The sequence below is a fragment of the Ptiloglossa arizonensis genome, chromosome 8 (assembly GCF_051014685.1).
Source record: "Ptiloglossa arizonensis isolate GNS036 chromosome 8, iyPtiAriz1_principal, whole genome shotgun sequence".
Lineage (NCBI taxonomy): Eukaryota > Metazoa > Arthropoda > Insecta > Hymenoptera > Colletidae > Ptiloglossa > Ptiloglossa arizonensis.
The window spans coordinates 10,035,122-10,059,429 of NC_135055.1; the positions used below are offsets into that span (position 1 = coordinate 10,035,122).

General features: G+C 35.5%; 2 protein-coding genes across 3 annotated transcripts in view; one reads left to right on the forward strand and one right to left on the reverse strand.

Moving 5' to 3' along the window:
* Window positions 1-24,308, forward strand: part of LOC143150541 (furin-like protease 1) — a 373,697-nt gene that overhangs the window by 228,446 nt on the left and 120,943 nt on the right. The gene's annotated exons all lie outside the window — the stretch shown is intronic.
* Window positions 1-24,308, reverse strand: part of LOC143150321 (uncharacterized) — an 80,442-nt gene that overhangs the window by 23,728 nt on the left and 32,406 nt on the right. The window contains exon 14 of the mRNA XM_076318506.1: window positions 13,611-13,807. Coding sequence (XP_076174621.1) covers window positions 13,611-13,807 — 197 coding nt within the window. The remainder of the gene's footprint in view (window positions 1-13,610; window positions 13,808-24,308) is intronic.

Sequence of the window (24,308 nt, forward strand, 5' to 3'; positions counted from 1 at the left end):
CCTCCACACGCAGAAGACACATGCTGACACGTCCGGGATACGTTTATGTATGTAGACGAAATTTATGGACGGTGTGCTGTAGCTGGTTAGCATTATGCCCACCTAATGGCTCCCGTAACGGTGCCTCGTCTACGCTTAAGGGAAACGGGAAAGCGATCTGCTTAAATTCGCTTACTCGGCCAACCAGACCCACTACAACGAAATGAAACTTACAGAAATTACCGCACTCCGACGAATTTTCTATCTTTTATTTTATTACTTTCGAATGGCTTGGCAGCTAAGATACACGCCACTGTTAATCAGCAGAGTCAGTCTTTCCTTACACTTTATTTTACAGTACCTTTGGTTTTCCATTTTACAAAACGACATTACCCGACATTACAAAAATTAACTTGCAGCTGTAAATTATTCATTTGAGAATTTTCCTTTGACTTCTGCAAGTTATGTAAATAATTACTTAACACTTTAGTGGATTATTTGTATGTTGCTCAAAAATTCATTATGTAGAAATTACGAGGAAAAAGTGGTAGTAGACAAATTTTTCATTCATCTTATTTCTTTATTTAAAAGTACAGATTCATAAATACATAACATATTCCCATATTTTCAGACATTTTGGTTCGAAACATACACGATGCAGAAAAGTTAAGAGATAAATTTATGAAAGGAAATAAAATTGTAAGGTTAATTTATATGAAATGAACAACAAAAATTTCTGCCTCTGTTTAAACTCTGTTTCATATTTAATGAAAGTTTCTTCAACAGTTCGGATATTTTTCTAGCAATTTTGTTTCACATTTTTATTGTTATTTATCAGTTACATTTGATAACGTCAAACAATTTTTAACTGGATCTTACAAAGAATATTCGCGAAATGCCCTCGCGCAATTTTTTATATTTACAATATTTTCCGAGAAACGAGAGTGAAAGAAAAGAAGAAATATTTGGAGTGTTTTATAGCATTATGTTTATAAAAGTTCGTTTTCAACAAAATTATTCGGTAAGAAATTGTTCAGTAAGAATATAAACGGATATAAACACTCTGATAGTAAATAACTAAACGATGAGTCACGTTTCACGAGTTAAATTAAATAAAGGGAAAACATTTCTTCGAAAACTTTGAATTTGGGAATATAGATGAAAAGAGTGATTTCTCGAGTGTTTGGTTCATTTATTTTTTCGATGTTATTTCCAGCTAAAAATCAAAAAGAATTTGTTTAAAAATCAAGTATCTACAATAGCTTCGAAAATGTTATCTTGAATGCTTTAGGAAGGTGAAACGTTGGAGAGTATTTTCACCCCTTAAACTTGAGTTACTGCCACTAAAAAAACTATGTTTGCCTTACTTTTTACTGCTCTGCATATCTGCACAATTTCATCAAAAACAGGAGGGGGAGACACTTGGCAGATATTCCTTGTTAGTGTACCTGAAGAAACTTTTCCGGACAATATTAACTTGTTCGAAGGTAATGTAATAGAAGAAAAACAAATGTTTCAAATTAAGCTCCTGTTAAGATTTTCAAATCAACTATGTTGGCTTTAAATAAAATATTCAGATTCTTCGAAACTTGTGTTAGAAATCGATATAATGTTTGGAAAAGTTTCGGTGGAAGATGTTTGAAAAATGCATATTTCACAAAGTACTTCAAACTTATCGAGAAGATAAGAATTTCACCGGCATAATGAACTTTGCAGTAGTCAAACTAATTACCTTTGTTTTTCAGTAAATTTCTCAATTGCAATTAAATTGCAAATGTCAAAAACTTATGTTGCATTACATGCAGATTGTCGATATTCTTTTCTATCTGCTTGTACATTTTTCTTTTATTTAATTATAAGACAGAATATAAGTATAATAAAATTTACATAAAATATATACATATTCTTGATAACACAGAACTTTCTCAACGTAATGTATTTAGTATTTGAACTATTTTAAAAACTAAAACTATACGTGGTCTATATCTACTGTAATTACATATAACTATTATAAAAGGAAAATGGTTATTTTTTTATTTACAATAACCAAATTTAATGAAAATTAATTTTTCCTAAATAGATATTTTAATTCACTATAGATTGTTTTCACTTGATTATTAAAAATAAAATCAATAATTGTACATGTATAAATATTGACGTATAAACGAAACATTTATTTTTGGAAAACGTTTTCAACTGTAGAAAATCATTTTCACACCAATATTTTTAATAATTAATCTAAAAGAAAATTGGGACTAGATTGTTTACACTACTTATTTTCGTTATTACATATTTTTGCTTTTGTTTATGGTACTATATCCTACGTGTCCATTTTTGTTTTAGATTAATTATTCAAAATACTTGTGCGATAATAACCTTTTAAGGTGCAAAATGTCTATAAAAGTTAATTTGGTCATCTATTGATAAATAAAAAATACAAATTGTTTGAACAATCACAAATATCGAAGGTATATTATTTACATATATGTTTACGTAAACTAACCAAGTTCCTTTATTTTCTCTGTTGTAGGTGAGTCGAACAAGTTATTCAATAAACGAATAAATTCTGATTGCGACTGGACGAAGTTTCCTGAAAGTAAGTAGAATAACAACACCAATACCGAGTTCTTTCCATGGTCTCTGGACAAACGATGCCACGAGCATTAAGTTTCAAGATGAAAGTATGAGGTCGAAAGTTTCTAAAGAAGTAATTCATCGGAGAATAGAAGAGCGAAGAAACTCGTATACATATACAATACTGTTTAAACTGTTGAGATTTCCGTGTTGTTAACATCGCACCTTACTTATACGTACTACTTTCTAGTTGCGAAAAATACCTCGTTGCAATTTTACATATTTCGTTCGAGCATTGTTCGATGAAATTTTTATTTCTGTACCGAATAATAGATAATATACAAAAAGACACGTATCATTCGTTAGCCAATTTAATCATTGTAAGTAAGATATATTTTTCTACAAAAAGAACGATTGCTCGTGAAAAGATTGCTTGTAAGAAACATTTGATTAAGACATAACTTTGCAAGAATAGTAATGCCATTGATCAACGATTTAAATAATTTAGTTCACGATATCGCATTGTGATTATAATGACGAGAATTTTTCAAGAAAATTTTGTTGAAAATTTAATTCAACGTCACGAATATTTAACACGAGCCAAGTTAATTTATGTTCTAAAATAATGAGAACCGAAGGAGATGAAACGTAGGGGTAGCAAGACGGTTAATAAGGTAAAGATAATGGGTTCCTTCATTTCATTAAGCCTTCCATTAAAACTGCACACTCTATGCTTATAAAATTGCAATATGAATCAAGAAAAATTGATAGTAGCAACAAAACCAAATGAAAAATCATGTTTAGGGTATTAAACCAAATTTGTGTTAATCTGAAAATTACAGTATCTGAAAATTTGTTAAGAAATATAGTAATTGCACGTTTGACGATATTTTAATGATATTTAAATATTTCGCAATGTTTTATTAATAATAATGCCGATAAACATCTATGTCAAATACAGTTCAGATCAAGTAAATTACGTCACATAAAACTCTATTTTTATTTTCAGTACAAGCGAAACCGAATAACGATTTTATTTTATATTAATCTCTAGCGTAAAGTTATTACTTGTGGGAAAATTATTGTATTGGAATTTTTCCAATTATTATTAGGATTATCCTCTCAGTTTTCTTTTAATTAAATTTTCAATCTTGAGGTTGTAGGGTCCTTTTCAGATTTAATCAATCTTGGAAACAATTTTAAATAAGGATAGTGTCCAATCGAATCCAGCAATGTATGATTGATAAAATCAATTTTACCTCGAATATTCCACAAGTAAAATGAGAAAACAACTTTCAAATTATTTTTTTCCCAAAATGTAAAGGTCCGACGAATTTAATGCTTCAAACACCATTTTAAGCTATTATTTAATATTTTCGGGAATTCTTTTGTTCGAAATAAACAAACATTCAAACTGATATTGACCCACGACATTAATCACTCTTATGACGATTTTCTGTGTTCGATTAATGAGATATTTAATTATGAAAATTTGTTTACAATTTTAACGGTTACATTCATGTTGTAATATTTAAAATACACAAACACATGTGTTCATTAGTATCCTTAAAAAAATTAAAATATCAAAGTCAGCCAACGGATATTAGTGATATCAGATCACTTAGTGCTGCTATGTATCTTCGTATGTCCGAGATGTCGCGCACAAATTTCGAGATCCCACTCTGAATAACTGTTGAGAAAGAGGTGCTTGAAGTGAGCCAGTTTTATCGGCCAAGGGTCGCCCACCCTATCCCTCAATTAGCCTGCTTGAAATTACCTCGAGCAGAAGCAGCAGGGAGTGACTGTTGAAAGAGGGTCGTAACGCAACGCGTGCGACGAATAAACGTCTCGAAGGGGTTAAGGGTTAATGCGCGAGGATGGACGATCATCTGTTCGTTTCCCTCGTGATACAACTGCGGTCTTTCAGAAACGCTTTTGAAAACGATATTGTAACGTGTTTTTTTTTTTAACGTTATCTCTCTTCTGTATCGATTGATATTCCAATAAAAAATACCCTTATAGACACTCCGTAGCAGTTTATTTAGCTGATATTATGCAATTAACTCAACGTATCGATCCACGTGTAAATCCTCTTCAGGAGTATAAGATTAAGAAAGCAGCGCATTCGAAACGAATAGCTCTATCTTACAAATATCTTAGTTATCCTAGTTACTTAGATGAAAAAAGTAGGGTTAATCTGTAAAAAATATAATCTTATGAAAAACTGCAATTACTTTACAAGAAAAATATATCTCCTCTTGTAAAGAATGATATTTTTAAATATAAATATTGAAAAATTAAATTTTGACCACAAATTACCGGCTCTGGAAACTATTATCCGTTGTCGAGGGTTTAATGAACAACTCTGGAGATTGTAATCGAGTAAGTTTTCAATATTGTCGAGTGTTCGTTTGAACCGCGCGAGTAAAGAACGAGAACGTTACGTCTGGCCGTCGTTGGCGCATTCCCATAAAGCACTGTCACTGGCAAGACCAGGGTGTCTCGACTGAGGCGAATGCCGCTGACAAGAACATATTCGTATTATTGTTCGGCAGTTGGCAGCAATTTCTGCGGGGAAGCAGGTATATGAGTTTCCGATGTGTCCTGTTCTACGGTGCAAGGAGACTTTCAGTGATTGATACGTCGAGGGCGTTGCGCGAATACGGCAAAGAATTGGAGCCGGGGAACTTCGCCGTGAACTATGAAAACGTAGCGACTTGTGGAAGTTGAGGCACGTGTGACTCGTACAGCAATTATTCGAGTCTTCTCTGACACGTACAACTCGCCGCAAAATTTCTTACATTCTTCGTCGGGCGTCGTGACTCAAAAGGACGAGTAGTAAACGGAGATATCGTTATAAACGATTAACTATTGCCTTTGAATCGTTGGATTTGGAATTGTATCACAATATTGTCAAATATGTAGAATATTTAAAATTGTATAATTATAATTATAAAATTGTACTAGTAAAAATACACTTATAAAGATTAATTCTTATTTGGCAATATGTACAGTCTACGTACCGAGAGAGTGCATTCGGCGATGCATATGAGTTGCATCGCAGCGGTTATTTTAAAAACAACCGATCGTCTGGTTAGGACTCTAATAGAGTCTGCGTACACTGACTTACATTAGAATTTCTTTTACGCTACAATTTTTCGTTATGTTAGAATATTTTTCACGATACAAGTTTTTATGTTATTATTTCACATGATAATTTTTTAACATAATTTTTCGTTACGTTGGAATATTTTTCACGATACAAGTTTTTATGTTATTATTTCACATGGTAAATTTTTTATAATATTTTTCTATTAGTTATCGTGTATTAGGAACAATTCGATACGAACAAGAACATACGTAAGAGCTGCAAGAGGGTCTCGATGAATACGATTGCTTAATCGGCAGACGTATGTTCTCGGGGCACGAACCGTAGATATGGATCTCTATAAAAGAAGCGAAGGTCTTATGTAACATCTTTCTGAACAGAATATATTGAGCATTAAACACGTCAATCTCAAGAAATAAATCAGTATGGCTTCCCTTTCTCGCTACATTTTTGTAGAAAAACAAAAAGTACATCGGATAATGTATTTTACTGACGTCGTCGTCGAGTAAACTGGCCAATGAAAGACACTTTCTCGTCAGTAAAGATCGTCTCCTTTTACCTCTTCTCTTTTGGTGTCGCGATGAGCCCTGGCTGTCTCCTATGGCGTGGTAGTGTCGATGTCAAAAGACTGAATCTACCATTTTGTAGAATAAAATGAGACAGAGTACTTGCTGATTTGCACACTCTCTGTAAAGAAACAAATGTGCGGAGCGATGTAGGGAGCCAACACGAAACGAAAGGACAAGAAGTTCGTGGCAGAGGAAGAGAATGTTTAACCCTTCAAAGTCCTTATCCGGCGAGCCTACTTGACTGAGACTATCGCATCTAATATTCTAAATGTCACCTATGATCAAAAGTTTGGTTGCAGCTACATCATCTATAATAGGTTGTTCGATAAGTGTGGTCGTTGGATAAAACTTATCGAGCAACCTAGCGCTATACTGTTCGATAAGTTGTATCGAACGATAGAATGTTTGGAACAACCTAATATTTCATAAACAAATGCAAGAGAGATTGTAAATCATTCCATCTACTGTTTACTTGTAGAATACATTAGCGCTGGCCACTCCTAGACATCACAGGTATTAACTATTCCGGAGTTAAAGAATTTTACTTCCATAATTCCGTATATGTACGTATATAGTACGTTTAATATAAGCGGATTGTAGTCTGACGAGGAAAATCAAGATTTATCGCGTATAGTTTAAACTTCTCTCCTAAATAAGAATCAAACGTGTAAACCCACGAATCTTTCTACGAGTCTTAACAACGCTAGTTGAAGTCCTGCTACGCGAATAATCTTCGCTCATAGTTATGATAGAAGTATCATCTCGAGGTATAGATTATTGAAATCTAAGCAACGCTGTACGACAACAAACTCTACGAATAGAATTCTGCTCAAGGTATGAACGGTAGCGTAGCTCTTTCGATGATTTTATTCTGCTACCCGGGAACAATAGCGTGCACCGCCAATTTCTAAATGAAAAACTGTTCCGGATCGACCTAGTACGCGTCGCGTACCGAGGAGATTAATCTTCCCAGGAAAAAAGAATCTCAGAGCGGCAACAGCGTTCTTCACTCCATGAAGCAACGTCTACTGCACGAAAGGAGCAGCGTTGAAAGCAATCGTCTCCAAGTCCCGTTCATCGTTCCGCGACGTGCCGGCGTCGCGTACTTCAATCTGCCCCCGAACCTGGTGCATTTACATAAAAGCGAAGAAACAAGCCAAACACGATTCAGCTGTTCCAGCGCCCACGGGGAATCCGAGCGATGCCACGGTTCTCGGATGCACCGCCTGCATTAACTTCGGTGGCAGTTACCGCACCGCCGTCACATTTTGTCTTCACTCGTCTGTTATTTCTGTCATCTCGCTATATTTCGAAGCTTTCACTTTTCCACAAACAGTTGACGACCAGGTTCACGCGAGGTTCTAACGGTTCTTGAAATGATAAGTAAAATCGACAGTGCAGATGTAGCAATTTTATTGAATCAGATCGGAGAGCGCTGTAAAACGATACTCTTGTTGAACGAAAGTCGCTAAATGAATTTCTCCTAGCAGGTAGCTATCTCCTGGTTACAGAATCGTACTTATTGAATCCAGGTTAGCTTCGATTCTTCTTTTCACTTTGGTTTCTCATGTTTCCAAAAATAAATTTTTCTTAAACAATACAAAACATCGCAGAACCTGTCACCTGTACGTTAATATGTATGAATAAAACATTGCAATTGTAGTGCCTGAAAGGGATCCTTCCAAACCGCTCCTGAATTTCTGGCACCCTGCAACCAAGAGCACTAGCATTTTGGCACCCTACAGTTTTCTCGAAATCGCTATAGTTTTATCGTCGAGTATATACCATTCTCTTTCTGCATCTCCATCTTAATCAGCTGGAAACTCTTCGCATGGACGTATACTTGATGAAAGGGATACAGCGGACTACTCGAGACACACTCAACTGCTGTGTAAAGCGATACCTTTGAGGATACAAGTCGTCAAATGTGTTTCTCGCCGGTCATAACAGGACCGCACATAACCGCAATACCAACTCCCTCAATGTGCTCTGGGCCTTAATGTATTAAGATAGCGATGTCCAAACATAAGTTCTGGAACATTGGAGGCATTCTGTCACTGTTACCGTAGTACAGGGACGCCAATGCATTATGTATCCGTGCATGCCTTGCGCAAATATAAGATGGCTTCTAGAGAAGGGCAAAGTCAAATAAATTCGTAAACTGCTCTGTACTATGATGTCGCTACGATTTTCTTCGAATACAATACCGTCCTGCAACTTGTCGCATAATTTTATTTCCCGGTCTCACTGTTCCTCGCTGTCAATCCTAATATAGGATACTAAGATTATCCTAACGATAAATCACGCACTTTGGATCAACCTGAAATGTAACTTTCAACATATTTAGTTAGATGTAACTCTGCTATAACTTTCTCCGGCTTTGAACAACCGGTAAAATTTATTTGCTTGCTTCTTTTACTCCGATACTTCATTTCGAACTCTTCTCCTCCACATATTCGTTAATTAGCCCAGTATCCTGATTTCTTTCTCGTTAATTTCAATCTTCTATTACAACGATGTACATACGAGGTCTCGTGAGACCCGTGGGGTTCCCCGTTACCGTCTGAACACGACGAACGTTTATGTATATGTAATATGTGTATATATCGTACGTAACGTTTGTGTGAGTTTCCTTGCAATGAAGACTCTAGCTTGTCATGGCTGCCTCTTTAACGTCACGTTAAACGTCGCGTTAAATCATGTGTAAAGAGGCAACTGTTGAAAGGGAAAGCAAGTATGCGAGAATGAATACCACAAAAATCAAATATGCCAGTATGTAATATCGTAAAATATCGAGCGTCATTGCAAATAGAACTGGATATAATTATACCGCCTTGGTTCATCGCAACAGTTAATATGACAAAAAGCTCGTTACGTCTCGGCAACAGAAGTCAAGTAGAACATACATTTAACACGAGTCCAGTCTACCACGCGCATGAATTGAATATTACAAGGCTTTCTGTGTTTCTTCCGTCCAAAATTAATTTTTCCACTAAGTACTGAACGCGATGGAGTCTACGCGTGCACACGAGCGATTTACGATTAACGACGAGACGAAAAACAGCTTTTGCGAGGCAGTCGGTTTCGTCTGCATCAACAGTCCCTGGGCTTCGGACTGTTCCTCCCTTATTTGGTTCGCGCGCGCTTGTTAACCCCTTTACAAGCGATCGCTGTTTCGTGCTGGCCATCCCGGAAACCTGCGGGATCTGTGTTGGGAAATGAGAGCGCGGCAGGAGGGAGCAGTCGCCTCGAAACTGATGGAATTCGTTTTACGTGTTGTAAAATCGGACGGGTCGGGAGATAGCCTCTTTTGATCAAGTCACTGACAAATTAATACGTCGACGCGTGTTACGGATACCCTATTCTTTTTTTTTTTAATATTTTGGTTGCTTCCTGAATCCAATACTTCATTATCCTAGCACCGTTCCGTTAGAGACGTCCCGGTGTCTGAAAAAAGCAAAAACTTAAAAATATTCAAAACAATGCAGCGCAAAAAGAAAAGACTCGCTATGAATGGCGTGACAGCGAACGTGTTAAAGAAGAAAATGGTGTTGGGGAGAACATTTTTGCGAGGTGAGGCAGTTTAATCCTGGAACTGTGGAATGCGTGACATTCCTGTTCTTGGCACTCAGGGAATCTGCGAAACCGATTATTTAGGAAATGAATCTTCATTTGCAGCCAAACAGTATTTATTTAACGATAAGAAGGAAATGTAAACGAATTAAAAATGCAACGTAATCTACACACTTGCGTGTGATCTAAAGTGTGCCGTTTGTAAGCTACAGCGATTCGATTGAACTGTAAGGTTATTCTGATTACGTCAAGACTAATCAAAATTGGAAGTTGGGATGCTCTTTATAAAAAGAAATCGTCCTAAGACAGGTACTCATTGATTGAAATATCAGAAGGTATCGAAATCGTAGGACTCGATATCAATTTTCAATACAAATGTCTCTTCGATCGATACCAATCAATACTATTGGAATGGAATAAGTATTAATACTGAATTTAATCAAAACAAATTGTTCTTCCAAATACTTGGATAAATACATAAATACTGAAATAAATACATCAATTTAAATTCTTAGATATCTAGATAGGTTAATTATTTTAATAATTGCAAATATTTCAAGTATTGTTAATCAATTATAATGCATACACTACGCATAAAGAATACTTAAGGAATAATACTTTATACATACTATTTTTGTGTTTCGATTTACTCCTTTCTTTGCTACGTTTCTAGATTTAAACATATCTTCTTTAGGTAACATAAAAGTTATCATAAAATTGTAGAATGCCGAGACTTGGACATTTTTACATATTTGGCTCCACAGATATAGATATATTATATATTCCCTCTGTATCGTTGACGGAATGTCGGATCTGCGCGAAGGAATCGAGTCACATACGCGGTGTAGGTAGAACACAACAGGAAACGGAAATTATAATTTTAATATAATAAAGACACTGCATAAAAAAAACAAAAATCTCGCTTGTACCACAGAATACGCACGCGTCTTCCAGCAATTTCTCTCTCTCTGTTTCTCTCTCTCTCTCTTGATATTACTCATTGCCTTTATCTCTCTGTCCTTTCGCTGTTACGTATTTCGGCAAGTTCGACGGTTCACCGTATTCGGCCGCTAATTGGCTAATCCAGCCTCACACAATGTAGCCAACTCACGATTCGCTCGCAAAAAATTCGATCCTACAATATAGTACTCCACGTTATACATCTACTTTGTATACACTCCGTAATGGTGGCATACATTACGATATAAATTTCTGCTTACTAAACAATTCAAAGTAAATTTCATCACATTTATATAAGGTTTTATAAAATATTGTACACTGGAAATCATTCATTCGTTTGTTTAAGATTAGAATCGGGTACTTTTCATTTCAATAGTTATTGTACCGTTCGTTTGAAGGGTACTTGTGATAAAAAGATAATTACATAACATTTTATGTAGTGTCTCCACTGATGGAATTGAAGCCTTTAAACGAAAATCTACCGTTATACGCAAACAATAACTTGTACAGATTGTTCTATTGCATCTGTGTCTACTCCTTGCTGTTTCGATCCTGTCACAGTCTCATGGTTTTGTTTACCCCGCCTGTCTCGTCTCGTTGAACGCGGTATGGCAAGTAAATGTGATTATAGAGTAGTCTTGGGACTGTAGAGAACTGAGTTTGAATTTAATCGACTGTGATTTTCCAAGTATGTATCCATTAAACAAAATTTACCGATTCACAATAAGGACAATAAACTCCAGAGTTTTAAGCAATATCTGTATACCTTTCGAGAGTTAATCCCATTTACAGGCCCATTTCTTCGATGTATTTACGATTTAAAATAAATACAGGACTAATATGTCGTACATATACATTCGTGTTTGAAAAATCCATAAATTAAAATTTTATTTAATTAATTATGTAATTGTTTCGTATAATTGAACGTTGGACGTTCGTCTCTAACTCATTTTTTAAATCTGGCTAGCGGTAATAATTTAGTTATCAACATCGCGCCGGTAACTGTTTCCGCTGACTTGAAGTCTCGCGGGACTGCACAGAGGCAAAGAGGGATCGTACTGCCCATCCCCACCTGCGACGCACGTTCTGAACCTTAGCCATGCACTCTGCCATAGTAGTAGGAATAGATTTCAATTACGTCTCTATCTCAATATGTATATCAATACAAAGCTTGGAGGCTATAAACTACTGAGGTTTCGTTTATGCTTATATTTAATGCATAAAGTGTCTGTTTTATCTCATAAAAATTATTTAATGTAAAAAAAATGGGTATGTAATATGAACAGTTTTTCTATAGGTGGAGTAATAAAGATAATTTTGAAATATAATTAATTTTCCTTAACGGAATCAAACATTTGACACAATTCAACGTAACTCTAGTCATTTTCTACAGAAAAGTATCAAGCCATGTTTTCCAAGAGAACAATCTTCCAAAGGTATTCAAATTTAACATTGATATTAACACATATAAGAAATACAGAGCGAAGAGAATGATCAAAATCAGAAAATTAAGATTTTTCTTAGAGAAAAGTATGCATCTTTTTAAAAAAGCAATTAATATATTTTGTCAGTACATCAACACATGAAAGCTATTATACAATAATATTTGCCAAGAAAATTCTTTTACATTTAAATTCGTAGCTGACCAAAAACTGATTAACTTTCGTCTGAAATATTTTTTCATCAGAGTATTGGAAGAGCTTGAGAAATCGTGGCGAGTTATGTGCCACACACTGTATATAACTTTTGAAACGAATGAAAATTTATTTTTATTTACATCTAAATAAAATTTTCATTAAATTATTTTTGTTCCTGACAAGAATTTTACTTACTTCTACTGGTAATTATATAATCAATGCTTTCCTAGCATATTGTAAAAAAAACTAGGAAAAATTGTTCTATATTACGTATAACTGTTGCATAATAGTAATATGTTGCATCTACGCCAATGAACTCTGCCTGCCGCGTGTGTCTCATTATCTATCTCTCTATCTTGCTACCTTCTTCGTCAGTCAGATCACATGTGTCTGTAACTGCCGCGACAAATAGCGAATTAGGATTGAATGTGTGCGTGAGAATAGGTGTACCCCTTCCACTTTTCTCGCATTCCTGTCACGGGACTTCTAGTCAGCAGTAAAGAATACCTAGGTTCGAGTAGAGGTTAAGCACATTCTTTTGTTTTATGACATAGTCAGCGAGTGCTTACAAAAGAATTGAGCCAGACGTGTTAGAGAGTGATAAGAGACTAGAGTGTGTAACGAGCAAACAACGACGGCGTTTTTAAATTGTACACAAGAAAATATATTAAACACTTTATCTTTAAAGTTGTAGTGAAGTGTACGGCGTACTCTGTATAATTATTTTCCTTGTCCGTGGTTACGAATAGCGGAATAAAGTATTCGACACCATGCCAAAAAGTTAATCTATTCACCACGCGTCTAGTTATATTGGTAAAAGGCAGCCCCGCAATATCTGCGAATAATTTTACTTACTGATTTCCATCGAATCTAATATTCGTAAAATTAAATAAAATCTACATGTCCATTGAGATTGTACACTATTAAAAAGAAATTTCTAGGTTTTGGAATGACTTTGACGTGTAGATAAATACAAAGAAATGTATCTATGATGCCTTTGTATATTCACCAAATAATTTGAAATTTTTTTCAGTTTAGGTAATATTATAATACTTTTGCGAAGGTGCGTAAACTCCAGATGCATAAATTCTTGCTCGTGTAAGTACGCCATTGTTTTCAAACCTTTGAAACCCTGTTATTTACGGCGAGACTTTTTTAAAATACTGAACAATAAGAAACTGTAATAAAAAGAACAAGAAAATTTGGTACCCTCTCAATGAAACTAGACTCAATCATGCCCCATTCAAGGTATAGCCTAAGACAAGTGTCACTTACGTAAAGTCCGAAACCGCAGTACGGATTCAGGGTGTGAATCCCTTTATCCATATAATCCCTATCGCAACATCTGCAGCGAACCGCATTATCACTGACCCCATAAATTGGCACACTCTTACGTATCAGTACGCCTATTTAATACGGCCAATTTTACGGACACAATAGAAAGTTCAAATTACACGAAACTGAATTTCATTCGCCACCGTTAATTGTTACGAATTGTCATATGAGTTGAATTTATAATTCGCAGGTGTTGGCTGCCTACCTATGGAAAGGGAAAACATAAGTTTTGTAGAGTATTTTAAATATAAAAGAGTACAGTGATTTCTACACAGTATGTCTCGTAATACGTGGAATCCACTTCAGACATGAATTTAACATTGTATTTGACAAGTTGAATGCCAAATTGCATTTAACCTGACTACCTTTAACCTGATAAATACGTGGGAATACCTTTAAATCTGAACTTAAAGTTCATAATTTCAGTGCATTTAATTGATAAGTTTGCTGAGATATTTTTCTTCGTAGACTTTAACATGTGACAGTACGAGTTAATCATAATACACATTAGCCGTACACAATTCACATTCACAAACAATGAAAAATTACGGAGATCTTAATTAAACTTGACGAAAGTTCGATAAAATACGATGCGAACTATCTTCACGAATATCGGACTTATTTTCAGGTTCAGTTCCTCTGGTAGAGTTAAATCGAAACGTACTTTACTATTTTGTAACTTGTAATCCGGAACTTCGTTACAGAGGTATAAACGGTTAAACTTCCCTAATGTGACTACTTGTATCCCAATTTGAGCACTTGTATCTCGACAACGAAGCTTCAAATTGTAAAATGGGAAAATTTCACATTGGCACGAGGAACTGATCCTGAAGAATGATCGTTCAGTTTCATCAACATTCTATACGTATCGTGTGTCCCAGTTACGCGTTAAGTTGAAACGAAGGAGCTCCTAGCGAACAAGGGGACAAGTTCGATGGGACATAGGCAGTGGACAAAATTAATTACTATTCGGTTTGACTGACTGCGAACGTGTAAATCAATAACTAAGATTCTAATCCTACAAAATAACAACGAAATCGCGTCTGTATCGTAAACCCGATCCTCGTCGCTGTCGTCAAAGATTAATAATGTTCGAAACGATCGATGACTCGCTTTCACACGTTCGTAGTATTCGTCGAACGCATCGCTATTTCCAGGTGCCTCGGCGAATCGCTGGGGGTAGTCGCATTTTCATTGAAAACGAAACAATCTGTGGGGGACAGGCAACGCGATCGTGGCGGGATTGCGTGGAGCAAATCGAATTCACTGTGTGCGAAGTAAGCGCTTTAGGAAGTGGCCGCTGGTGTACTCCGCTGGGCTGGACATGCACTCGATGTCGGTGCATCTATTGCAGCCCTGTTCGAGCACAGTGAACGTACGAACGTTCGTGTCAGAACTACGTCCCTGCCCCCCTTCAGCCAGATCGAGTATGTGCTTACAACGGGTCACGGAGAAATTATCGATAATTACTGGTAATGGTAGTGATGAGACTTCCGTCACAGATGGCTTCGAATGGTTCCGAACGAGCCCTGCAATTTCGTCGATTAGTTCAAAATGGTATTCTTTGCTTCCATTGGACACATTCTAGACAATTAGGGTGTCAAAAATGATAAAGGAAGGACGAGTGCCGGGTGAACTGCATAACTTGTATAGGTGTATTGGTTTCATTGTTACCACACCGATCAGAAATGTTTTCATTGTCGATCGACCGATCGATAACGCCTTAATTACACGGGTAAAGAAAGGGAGCATACATGGACCATGAATTATAGGAGGAATAGAATTGTAGTAACAAAGAGATGTGTATCGTATAGATAACACGATTCAGAAGGTTCTTGGAGATGATAATGTTAAGTATTTTATTCATATTTTTAAAAGTTTTTAAGGTGATCGTTTTTATCGTCGAAAATTCCTCGATAAACTTGAGGAGCGCTCTAAAAATATGACTTTCGAATAAATTTGAGTATAAAAATTTATATCGGTAAAACCGAATATTACGAATGGATACCTACAGTTTCCAATATGTCTCTTCGGAATATTATCTATATACTGGCAACACAAATTTTCATTTCGAAGGTCACGTTGTTAGTATACCAAAAAACATGTATCCAGTTCCATTTGAAAATATCGACACCAATGGATTGTAGACTTGTGCGCAATATAACTGCTGATATACGTTCAGAGAGTTATGTCGAACCGTCATAAATTTTCGTATCGAAGTTTATTCCGAGATTACGTCGTTAGAACTCGTGGGTTTCGTTTCCATACTCGTTAAAATTTAGACAAACAAAATGTTGATTTGTATACATAAAAATCAAAGTTAAACTTGAAAAATTACAAAACGAAAGATGCGTAGAATGTGTAAATAATTTTATCATCTTAAAGAACCTTCTAAATTATGTCATTCGTGATAACAAAATTTGTATCGATCTACCAACAATAAAATAATAGTAGATAATGTGATTACGTAATTCACCCTGTGTATATTCCGGCCAACTATGTTTTATTTCTAGTAAAATTTTCAAAGTACTTCTTCGAAACATGGTTGTGAAACTTTTCCATTGATTATTCATTCCGTCCTACCAAGTCAATTGATCATGCGTAGTGGAGTCGACGAAACACATCCAATTAAAAATACGAACCTATTGAATTACTTCCTGGAAGACATTGTTATCCAAGATATTATTACCCAGTACTAATATTCTACTGACATCTTTTTGTACAATAAGTGATTCACGCATCCTTCTTCCTTTTATGAAGTATATAACAATACTTTTAATGTCCTTTTCCATGCTAATTAATTTATGAACATACTGTACATACAGAGAGGCTAAAAGTACCGTCTATTTTAATTAGTTCTAAACTGTTAAAGATGGCAAGACCGTTGGAAAATAAGTAGTAACACACTATCGTTAGTATTTAAAAACTTTAATATATGTTATATATAGTAACTCGATGAATGTTCAATATTAATTTTTTCGAAAACGAAGTCTCGTATAAAAGAATCTCGTACCATATTTTTAATTAAATTTCACACAAAGAATATCCCATTATTGATTGTACCACAAATTCTTGCCCACCTTGAATATAATGAATAACAAGTGCTCCTGTTGTTGAACTTCTGCTCCAGGAAAATCGACTTCTCCTCGACATCAGTTCACCGTTAATTATTCTGTATTTTTCTCTCTCGTTCTTGCTAATACAAGTCTCGTCTTTAATTACTTAATTGAAGGCTTTAAAAGTGTACAACATCTAACATGCTCGAAAGATTATTCCTTCAGAACGCACGTTTTTTCTTTATGTTTTATTCGTTTGCTGTTAAATATCCCTTATTACACTTCAAGGAGTACCACAGGTGCAACTATCGACTTTAAATCGACGTCATTCGTCATTCCCGGTTTTAATGGTGTGTCCTCCACTTCAGTAATTTGCATAATACGACCTGCAATGTTTTTCCGTGTTGTCAGACCAGTCGTGAAAATATGCGAATCTATATAATGGAATAACTATCGGTTGACAAAGAAAAATACTCGATAGGAGTAATAATTGATCTAATTAAAAAATAAGCAAGACAATGCGGGTTTAATTTCTCAAGTACAAGTCATTTTTAACACTTATAAATTGTAGAAGCTTTGTAAATTATGAAAGTCTTGAATTAGAAATACCTCGTCTTTTAATTTTTTTGTTCACAAATAAGTGAAAGTTGTCAAGATACTTTGTTATAAAATTTCCAGTACCATGTTTTGTAACAAATTAAATTAAATGCTGCAGAATTTATGAAACTTTTATTTGATTTAATAAATCTTGTTTATAAAATACGAAGGTACCGTTTTAATTTTATTATTTCTTCTTTCTTGTATCATCGTTCGTGTTTCCAAAATTTATGAATATTCTATATTTGTGTATGTACAATAAAAGCAATATACAGTCTTTTATCGTTTAAAAACATTTAAGTCTTCGGTGTCTTTAGTCTGTAGATTTAGTTGAAAATCGTTTTATTTCATATTGAAGTCTATATAAAGATACGTGGAGGTCTCGTCAAGACGTGACTGTTCTAAATTAAATTTAAAATTACAACAGCATTTTCATATTGCGAGTTTCAAATCTCTCTCGTGTCATATTAAAACGTAAAGCAAACTATTCCAAGACTAACAAGCAGCCTTTACTTTCAATCAGGAATTCGTTTTAATAATCGCTCTAACAATTAAATCCAAATCTAAATCTTTAAATTTAAAAAAAGAATAACAAAGGCAATTCTTGAGTCTTTCTCTATTATCCAATAGATACAAAAAATATCTCATTTCACTACTCCTCGATTACAATTTTTTTAACCAAAATGTATGCATTTCTATAAATTAACCCACCGTACTTTCGATTGCAAATTGTGTTTAAATTAAATTGCCCGTGTCTTTATTCCAAACGAAACTGTATTTACGAGTTACAAATGTCTAGAATATTTTTTCACAAAAATAGAAGTAGGTAATTATTGGGTGTTTCTTCTTCCAAAAGAAATCTCAAATAACGAAACATCTTAAATCAAGTGTTTCTAACATAACTTCTCGGCACTCAATGCGGCTAATTTCGCTTCCACTTTTTCCATTGAAATGCTTCAGTAACTTATACAAGGGTGGCCCAACAGAATGGAGAGGAATCTCCACTGACGCAGTCTCGCCTCATTAAGAATTTAAACCAACTTCCTTACCCCAACTCTGAAAATTAGTCCACCTTCTTCGGCTTGAAACTGCTGTCCCGTGAAATTCTACGAAACGAAGCTAATCAGATTGCCGCCGGTACAACTCCCGCAATTTTTCAATATTTCATCAATTTCTCTGAATCGTGAGAATTCCCGACGATTCGGCGGCAATAAGAAAAATTCGAACGCCATCGGTTCCCTCGCGCGGAATTAGAAAACGGAGAAAATTTCCGACTGTTCCGTGATTTTTCGAAGAACGATTTTTACTTTCAATGGGTTAACATGTGGTTAACCTAATTCGTTCCACTCGTTGCACAATCTCGATCGCGTGAACGATGTAAGCGACATAATTGATTTTAAATCGGCGCCAAGCGTCGAGTTGGATCATGATAGGGAACTTTCATATATACACATCGTTTGCATAATTCCCTATGTGAGATTTTTCAACGGCCACAATACGACGATAAATATCCTCCGTTAACTGCAAATTGATGCGAAATGTTCGATGATTTGTAACAAAAGAGCAATTACAGGTTTTTTCTTTGCGTCCTGTTTAAATTTTATGTCTAGTGATAATAAATGAAAAAGGGAGGGAAAATGAGCTAGACAATCTATCTGCGTGAATAGTAAATTGAAAAATATTTAAATCTTTCTGCCAAATATAATATAATGCAACTTAAAAAGAATTATAAATTAAAAAGTATCTTGTCTCAATACTGAAGTATACTGATACTCTATAAACACAAGCACGGATAGTACACGTAGACCGACCATTAAACTCATTATGTAGAATTTAAATGCACGTATACATGGTACATTTTAAAATCGATTTTCACGAAAACGAAACATTGTTTTTTTTTAATTTATTTTTCATTTTCTATTTATTTTTTCATGTAAAATTACCCCCTGATCAACGGTACTATATTTTTCGGGATACCCTTTATAATGACTTTGAAGGATTTTGGATGTAGCAGTCAGAACAATGCAGTATACATAGAAAATAAATCATACAGTGTTCGTAAGAATGAATGACACGGTAATTGTGATTGAGAAACCACGCGTAGATAAGATAAACCGATCGTATTCCATTAAATTAGTAAGTTACTTGTAGGTACTTGTGTAATATAATATAATATTCCATATGATATAAAACTGGTTTTACGGACGCTTCGCGGACTGTTTACTGCCAAGTATCCACTAACTCGTAGCTGATGGCCTTTCACTGTTCGCCACTTATAAGTTAAGTCGTAAAGACGAACTTGGCTCAAGTGATAATATATTCGTACAGTATAGATGTATATTATCGTCAACGCATTTTCAGGATATTTTTAAGGCAGACAATCAAACGTTATTTCATTTTGTAAAAGTTCATGGCTGAGTCGTAGGCTGGTTAGATCCGTGACAGAAGCCATTCATTCCCATAGGCGGGCGCTGAAAGATAGCTACCAACTTGCAGTCGCGTAATTATTGGATGTCGAATGATATTGCTCAGAAAACTGATGATAGATTCCTCGATATTGTCCTAACAAGGAGTTGGGTTTATTTTCTAAAGGATCTAGCCACGGATCGAGGAAAGCAAGTTATAAATTTGATAGATGTCTTCTGGTTATAGGACCGTGGAAACTCGTATTGCACTTACCCCAAAGATTTCAAGTCTAAGCGTGTGCTCTATCAAATAATCAAAATTCCAACGCGTAAGTAATGGAATGTTCAAAAGAAGAATAAAAATTCTTCAATTTGAACTGTTAAAGAACCGAACGTTTATTCGTAAATAAAAAGACATAATACCGGTTTCATCCAACTGCATTGTAAACAGTCGACGCGTTAATAGTGAAATACAATTAACGAAATGCAACTTATCCAGCATTCGTATGAAGATCGATTCTCGGACAGGATGCCCTGAGGAATGAGATAAATGTATTATAAAGAATTATGACCGTGAAAACTCGTATTGCACTTACCCCAAAGATTTCAAGTCTAAACGTGTGCTCTATCAAATAATCAAAATTCCAACGCGTAAGTAATGGAATGTTCAAAAGAAGAATAAAAATTCTTCAATTTGAACTGTTAAAGAACCGAACGTTTATTCGTAAATAAAAAGACATAATACCGGTTTCATCCAACTGCATTGTAAACAGTCGACGCGTTAATAGTGAAATACAATTAACGAAATGCAACTTATCCAGCATTCGTATGAAGATCGATTCTCGGACAGGATGCCCTGAGGAATGAGATAAATGTATTATAAAGAATTATGACCGTGAAAACTCGTATTGCACTTACCCCAAAGATTTCAAGTCTAAACGTGTGCTCTATCAAATAATCAAAATTCCAACGCGTAAGTAATGGAATGTTCAAAAGAAGAATAAAAATTCTTCAATTTGAACTGTTAAAGAACCGAACGTTTATTCGTAAATAAAAAGACATAATACCGGTTTCATCCAACTGCATTGTAAACAGTCGACGCGTTAATAGTGAAATACAATTAACGAAATGCAACTTATCCAGCATTCGTATGAAGATCGATTCTCGGACAGGATGCCCTGAGGAATGAGATAAATGTGTTATAAAGAATAATGAAATCGTAATTGCTCCCTCGTTATCTCGTATTCGTTTCATAATCATTTCTAACCCTGTCGGTAGACGGAATTCGATTCCTTTGAGCCTTTGATCCAAACAGGTTCGTTCCTACTAGTAAAGAGATTAGAGTGGAAAAGTGACAGTAACGAATCAAAGGGTATCGCTGCGGGGTATCGTATAATCCCGGAAGTAAAGTGAGTCAGTTCTTTGCTTAACGTTTCCAGCCTGTCTCATCGCGCTGTAAGCTGCGACGAAACCGGCAGATAACGAAATCCAAGCGTTTCGCATTTGCATCCAAGCCGGGTGCATTTGCTTTTACCTCGATTCTCCCGGATGCTTTGTGTACTTTGAATTCCCGCATCGATTCCTCGGTTTAAATATTGTGGCTGCGGAGTCTTTTAACGTACAATGCCAGACACCTAACTTTACCGCCTAAAATGTTCCTCTTGTGGAGCGTGGGAAACGCGATAAACCAGATAGGCGATGAATATACATGAATCGAGTCGACGGAAAGGGTTACGTAAATTAATAGTCGATTTTCGTCTTATTGCGACAAATCAAATACTCGTACACGTGGTAAAAACCAGCCAAGTTTAAATTGATTTCTTTTAAATATTCCAATTGGAAAATTGTTCACTCCTTTTCGATAACATTAGTTGTTATCGGCTTGCACTAACGTGCGTAGATCCGAAAGACACGAAATCACTGCTAGAAAACTACTGTTGGTTTTCGAAAAGTAACCTTGCTACCCAAAATAATTTCACACAGCAGTAAACTCATAAGCCATAGACGTTATAATAATCGTCTCGACTTGTTGTACAACTGTTTTAGTCACGCGTGTAACCTATCACACGATTTAGTAATTTTTTAACAGTCTCGCATTGTAATTATCGTTTAAACAATCTTATAAAAACGATCGTAAGGTCCCGATTAAAACGATAGAAGACGTGTAATTGTAGAAGACATCGTTCAACTTTGAGTAATGTTCAGTTATTGGGTGAATCTGTACGAAATGTTGCTCGGAAGTTTGACACGTGTCATCATGCTTCAATGCTACTTGCGATACGCTTGATTCCATCACTAAGGATGATGGTAGAGTTTGCAGCTGTCCGAAATGCTCAGTCTCGTTTCAAATCCTGCTACCGCTAATCGCGAAATACCATGGCGACATTAATACAATCGATACCGGCTGCACCAGCCGCCTATTGAACCAGATAGTCGCGGATTACAACGGCCAATTTACCATTTAATCCTAGAAGTTGATATGACACGCTCGAACGCGTATTTGTTCGTACCCATTAGACACTCTAATTATTTATTAGTGGCCATTGAATTACTTCGAAAAGCCGTAAATTGATTCAGAATTGTCAAATATTCAAAATTTGATTTCAAGGGAACTGTACAAGGTATTTAACACCCGATAAGTACTGCAAGGACGACTTCATGGCGCCAAAATAGCATAAATGTTCATTTAAACACGAACTTGAGGAAAATCTTAATTTATTCGCTTTATGATCAATTGAAGATAAATGTACAACGGACGTGCTTTATTTTGTTTTGGATTTGACAAAATAAAGTACACTCCTTCTATGTATGTCCATTTGGCTTATGCTAGGTTGTTGAATAAGTTTTGTCGGTTTTTCCATTGTAAAAGAATACTATGACACTTTAACTTTGAACAACTGTAAATATACGAATGAGTCGATAGATTTACACGAAACTTTAAAATACAATCAAGAGATGTCATTTCGCGACAAATTATAGTTTACCAAAAGATTCGCTAACTTTTCAAGGTCAAAGTACACACTTAACATGTTGTAAAGTTACCTTTCAAGCTCAGAGATTCGCTTTGTAATTATTTTTCTCCGTCTTCATCGATGTATTCGTTATGCGTCATTTATCGATTCAAACGACTCATTGTTTTTAAAAATGCACTTAAGTAATTGTCCTTCCCATAGAACACTTCTCGATTCTTACTCCATTCAATCAAACAATAAGCTTCTTGTTTGCGTCAATTCGTTCAAGCATTTTGTTGCTCGCAACAAAGCATAATTTTGAAAAGTTTCTCAAAATCATTCGTATATTTATCTTATCGCCGAAAGTTTGCTTCAAACAGCACTGACGTACATCGACAAACGTTTCTTTAACGCGTTACTATCATTGGAAAATAATCGCTGCTAATAATTGTGCAGAAAATCATTCACATTTTCGAATTCCAGTTTTAATTCGCAAAAGGAACTTAATGTCAATTCGAGGTGCTCTCGATGGTGCTCTTTGACCGACACCGTGTACCTTTTCACCACATACAAATACACCGACCTTTGTACGCAAGTTACCCTGGAATTCCGGAAGTTGGTCTGGGCATCGTTGCGGAAGAGACTAGGAAATGTATTCTTGCACTGTTGTCCGGAATCAACCTTTGATTGTCAGTCCTTCCTGCTTCACTTTATCATACTATGGTTCTGGAAACGCTCCGAAGCTTTAACAAAGTCCACTTTACTTCGACAAATTCTAGCAAAATAAGAAAACGTCTCCCTTTGCGAGTTTAAAAATATTAATTTTTCTGATACAAGTTAAAATAGAATCTCCGTTAATCAATTGTATTTAACCGGTCATACTCTACATACATTAATAGTAACAAAGTGTTTTTATTAATATTTATTCGAATTATATTTAAATCACCTATAAAACTATGCAATATTCACATTGGTCTCGAGGTGTGGTTGCAAATTAGAAAAGTTTCTCGAGATTCGATCAACTGTCCAAAGTCCCAAAAGATATTCGATCGAGTTCTTAACGAATACTTTTTGAGTTTGAATTAAGATTTGTAAAAATTCTGAACGTTTATTCGTTGCTGAACGTGAACTCTCTTAACGATCGTTTCGAGAAACCCTGACGATTCGAATAAACGAAAGAACTCCGATTCTTTCAAGTTCAAAGAACGTTATATCAATCTGTGAATGCTACGAGACTCTCGGAAGTCTCTCGCTATAAACCGCAATTTCGGAATATTTGAGACCAAAAAGCATTCGAAGACTCCCAGAATTTGGTACTTACCGTAAGAAAGAAAACCGCAAAGCAAAGGATTTAATCTAAATTCCCCAATGACGAAATGAAACGTAAAATACCTAGGAGCACACACGCTGCCTGGCGGTATCCCACGATACCCAAGTAAACCAAGTCACACGAGGCAACGTTATTCCAAACACCACCGTTTATTAACTGGAACAGATTCCACGTAATGTTTCTAACCACAGAATGTCCGAAGCAAAATCTGCATCGTTAAATCTACAACTTAC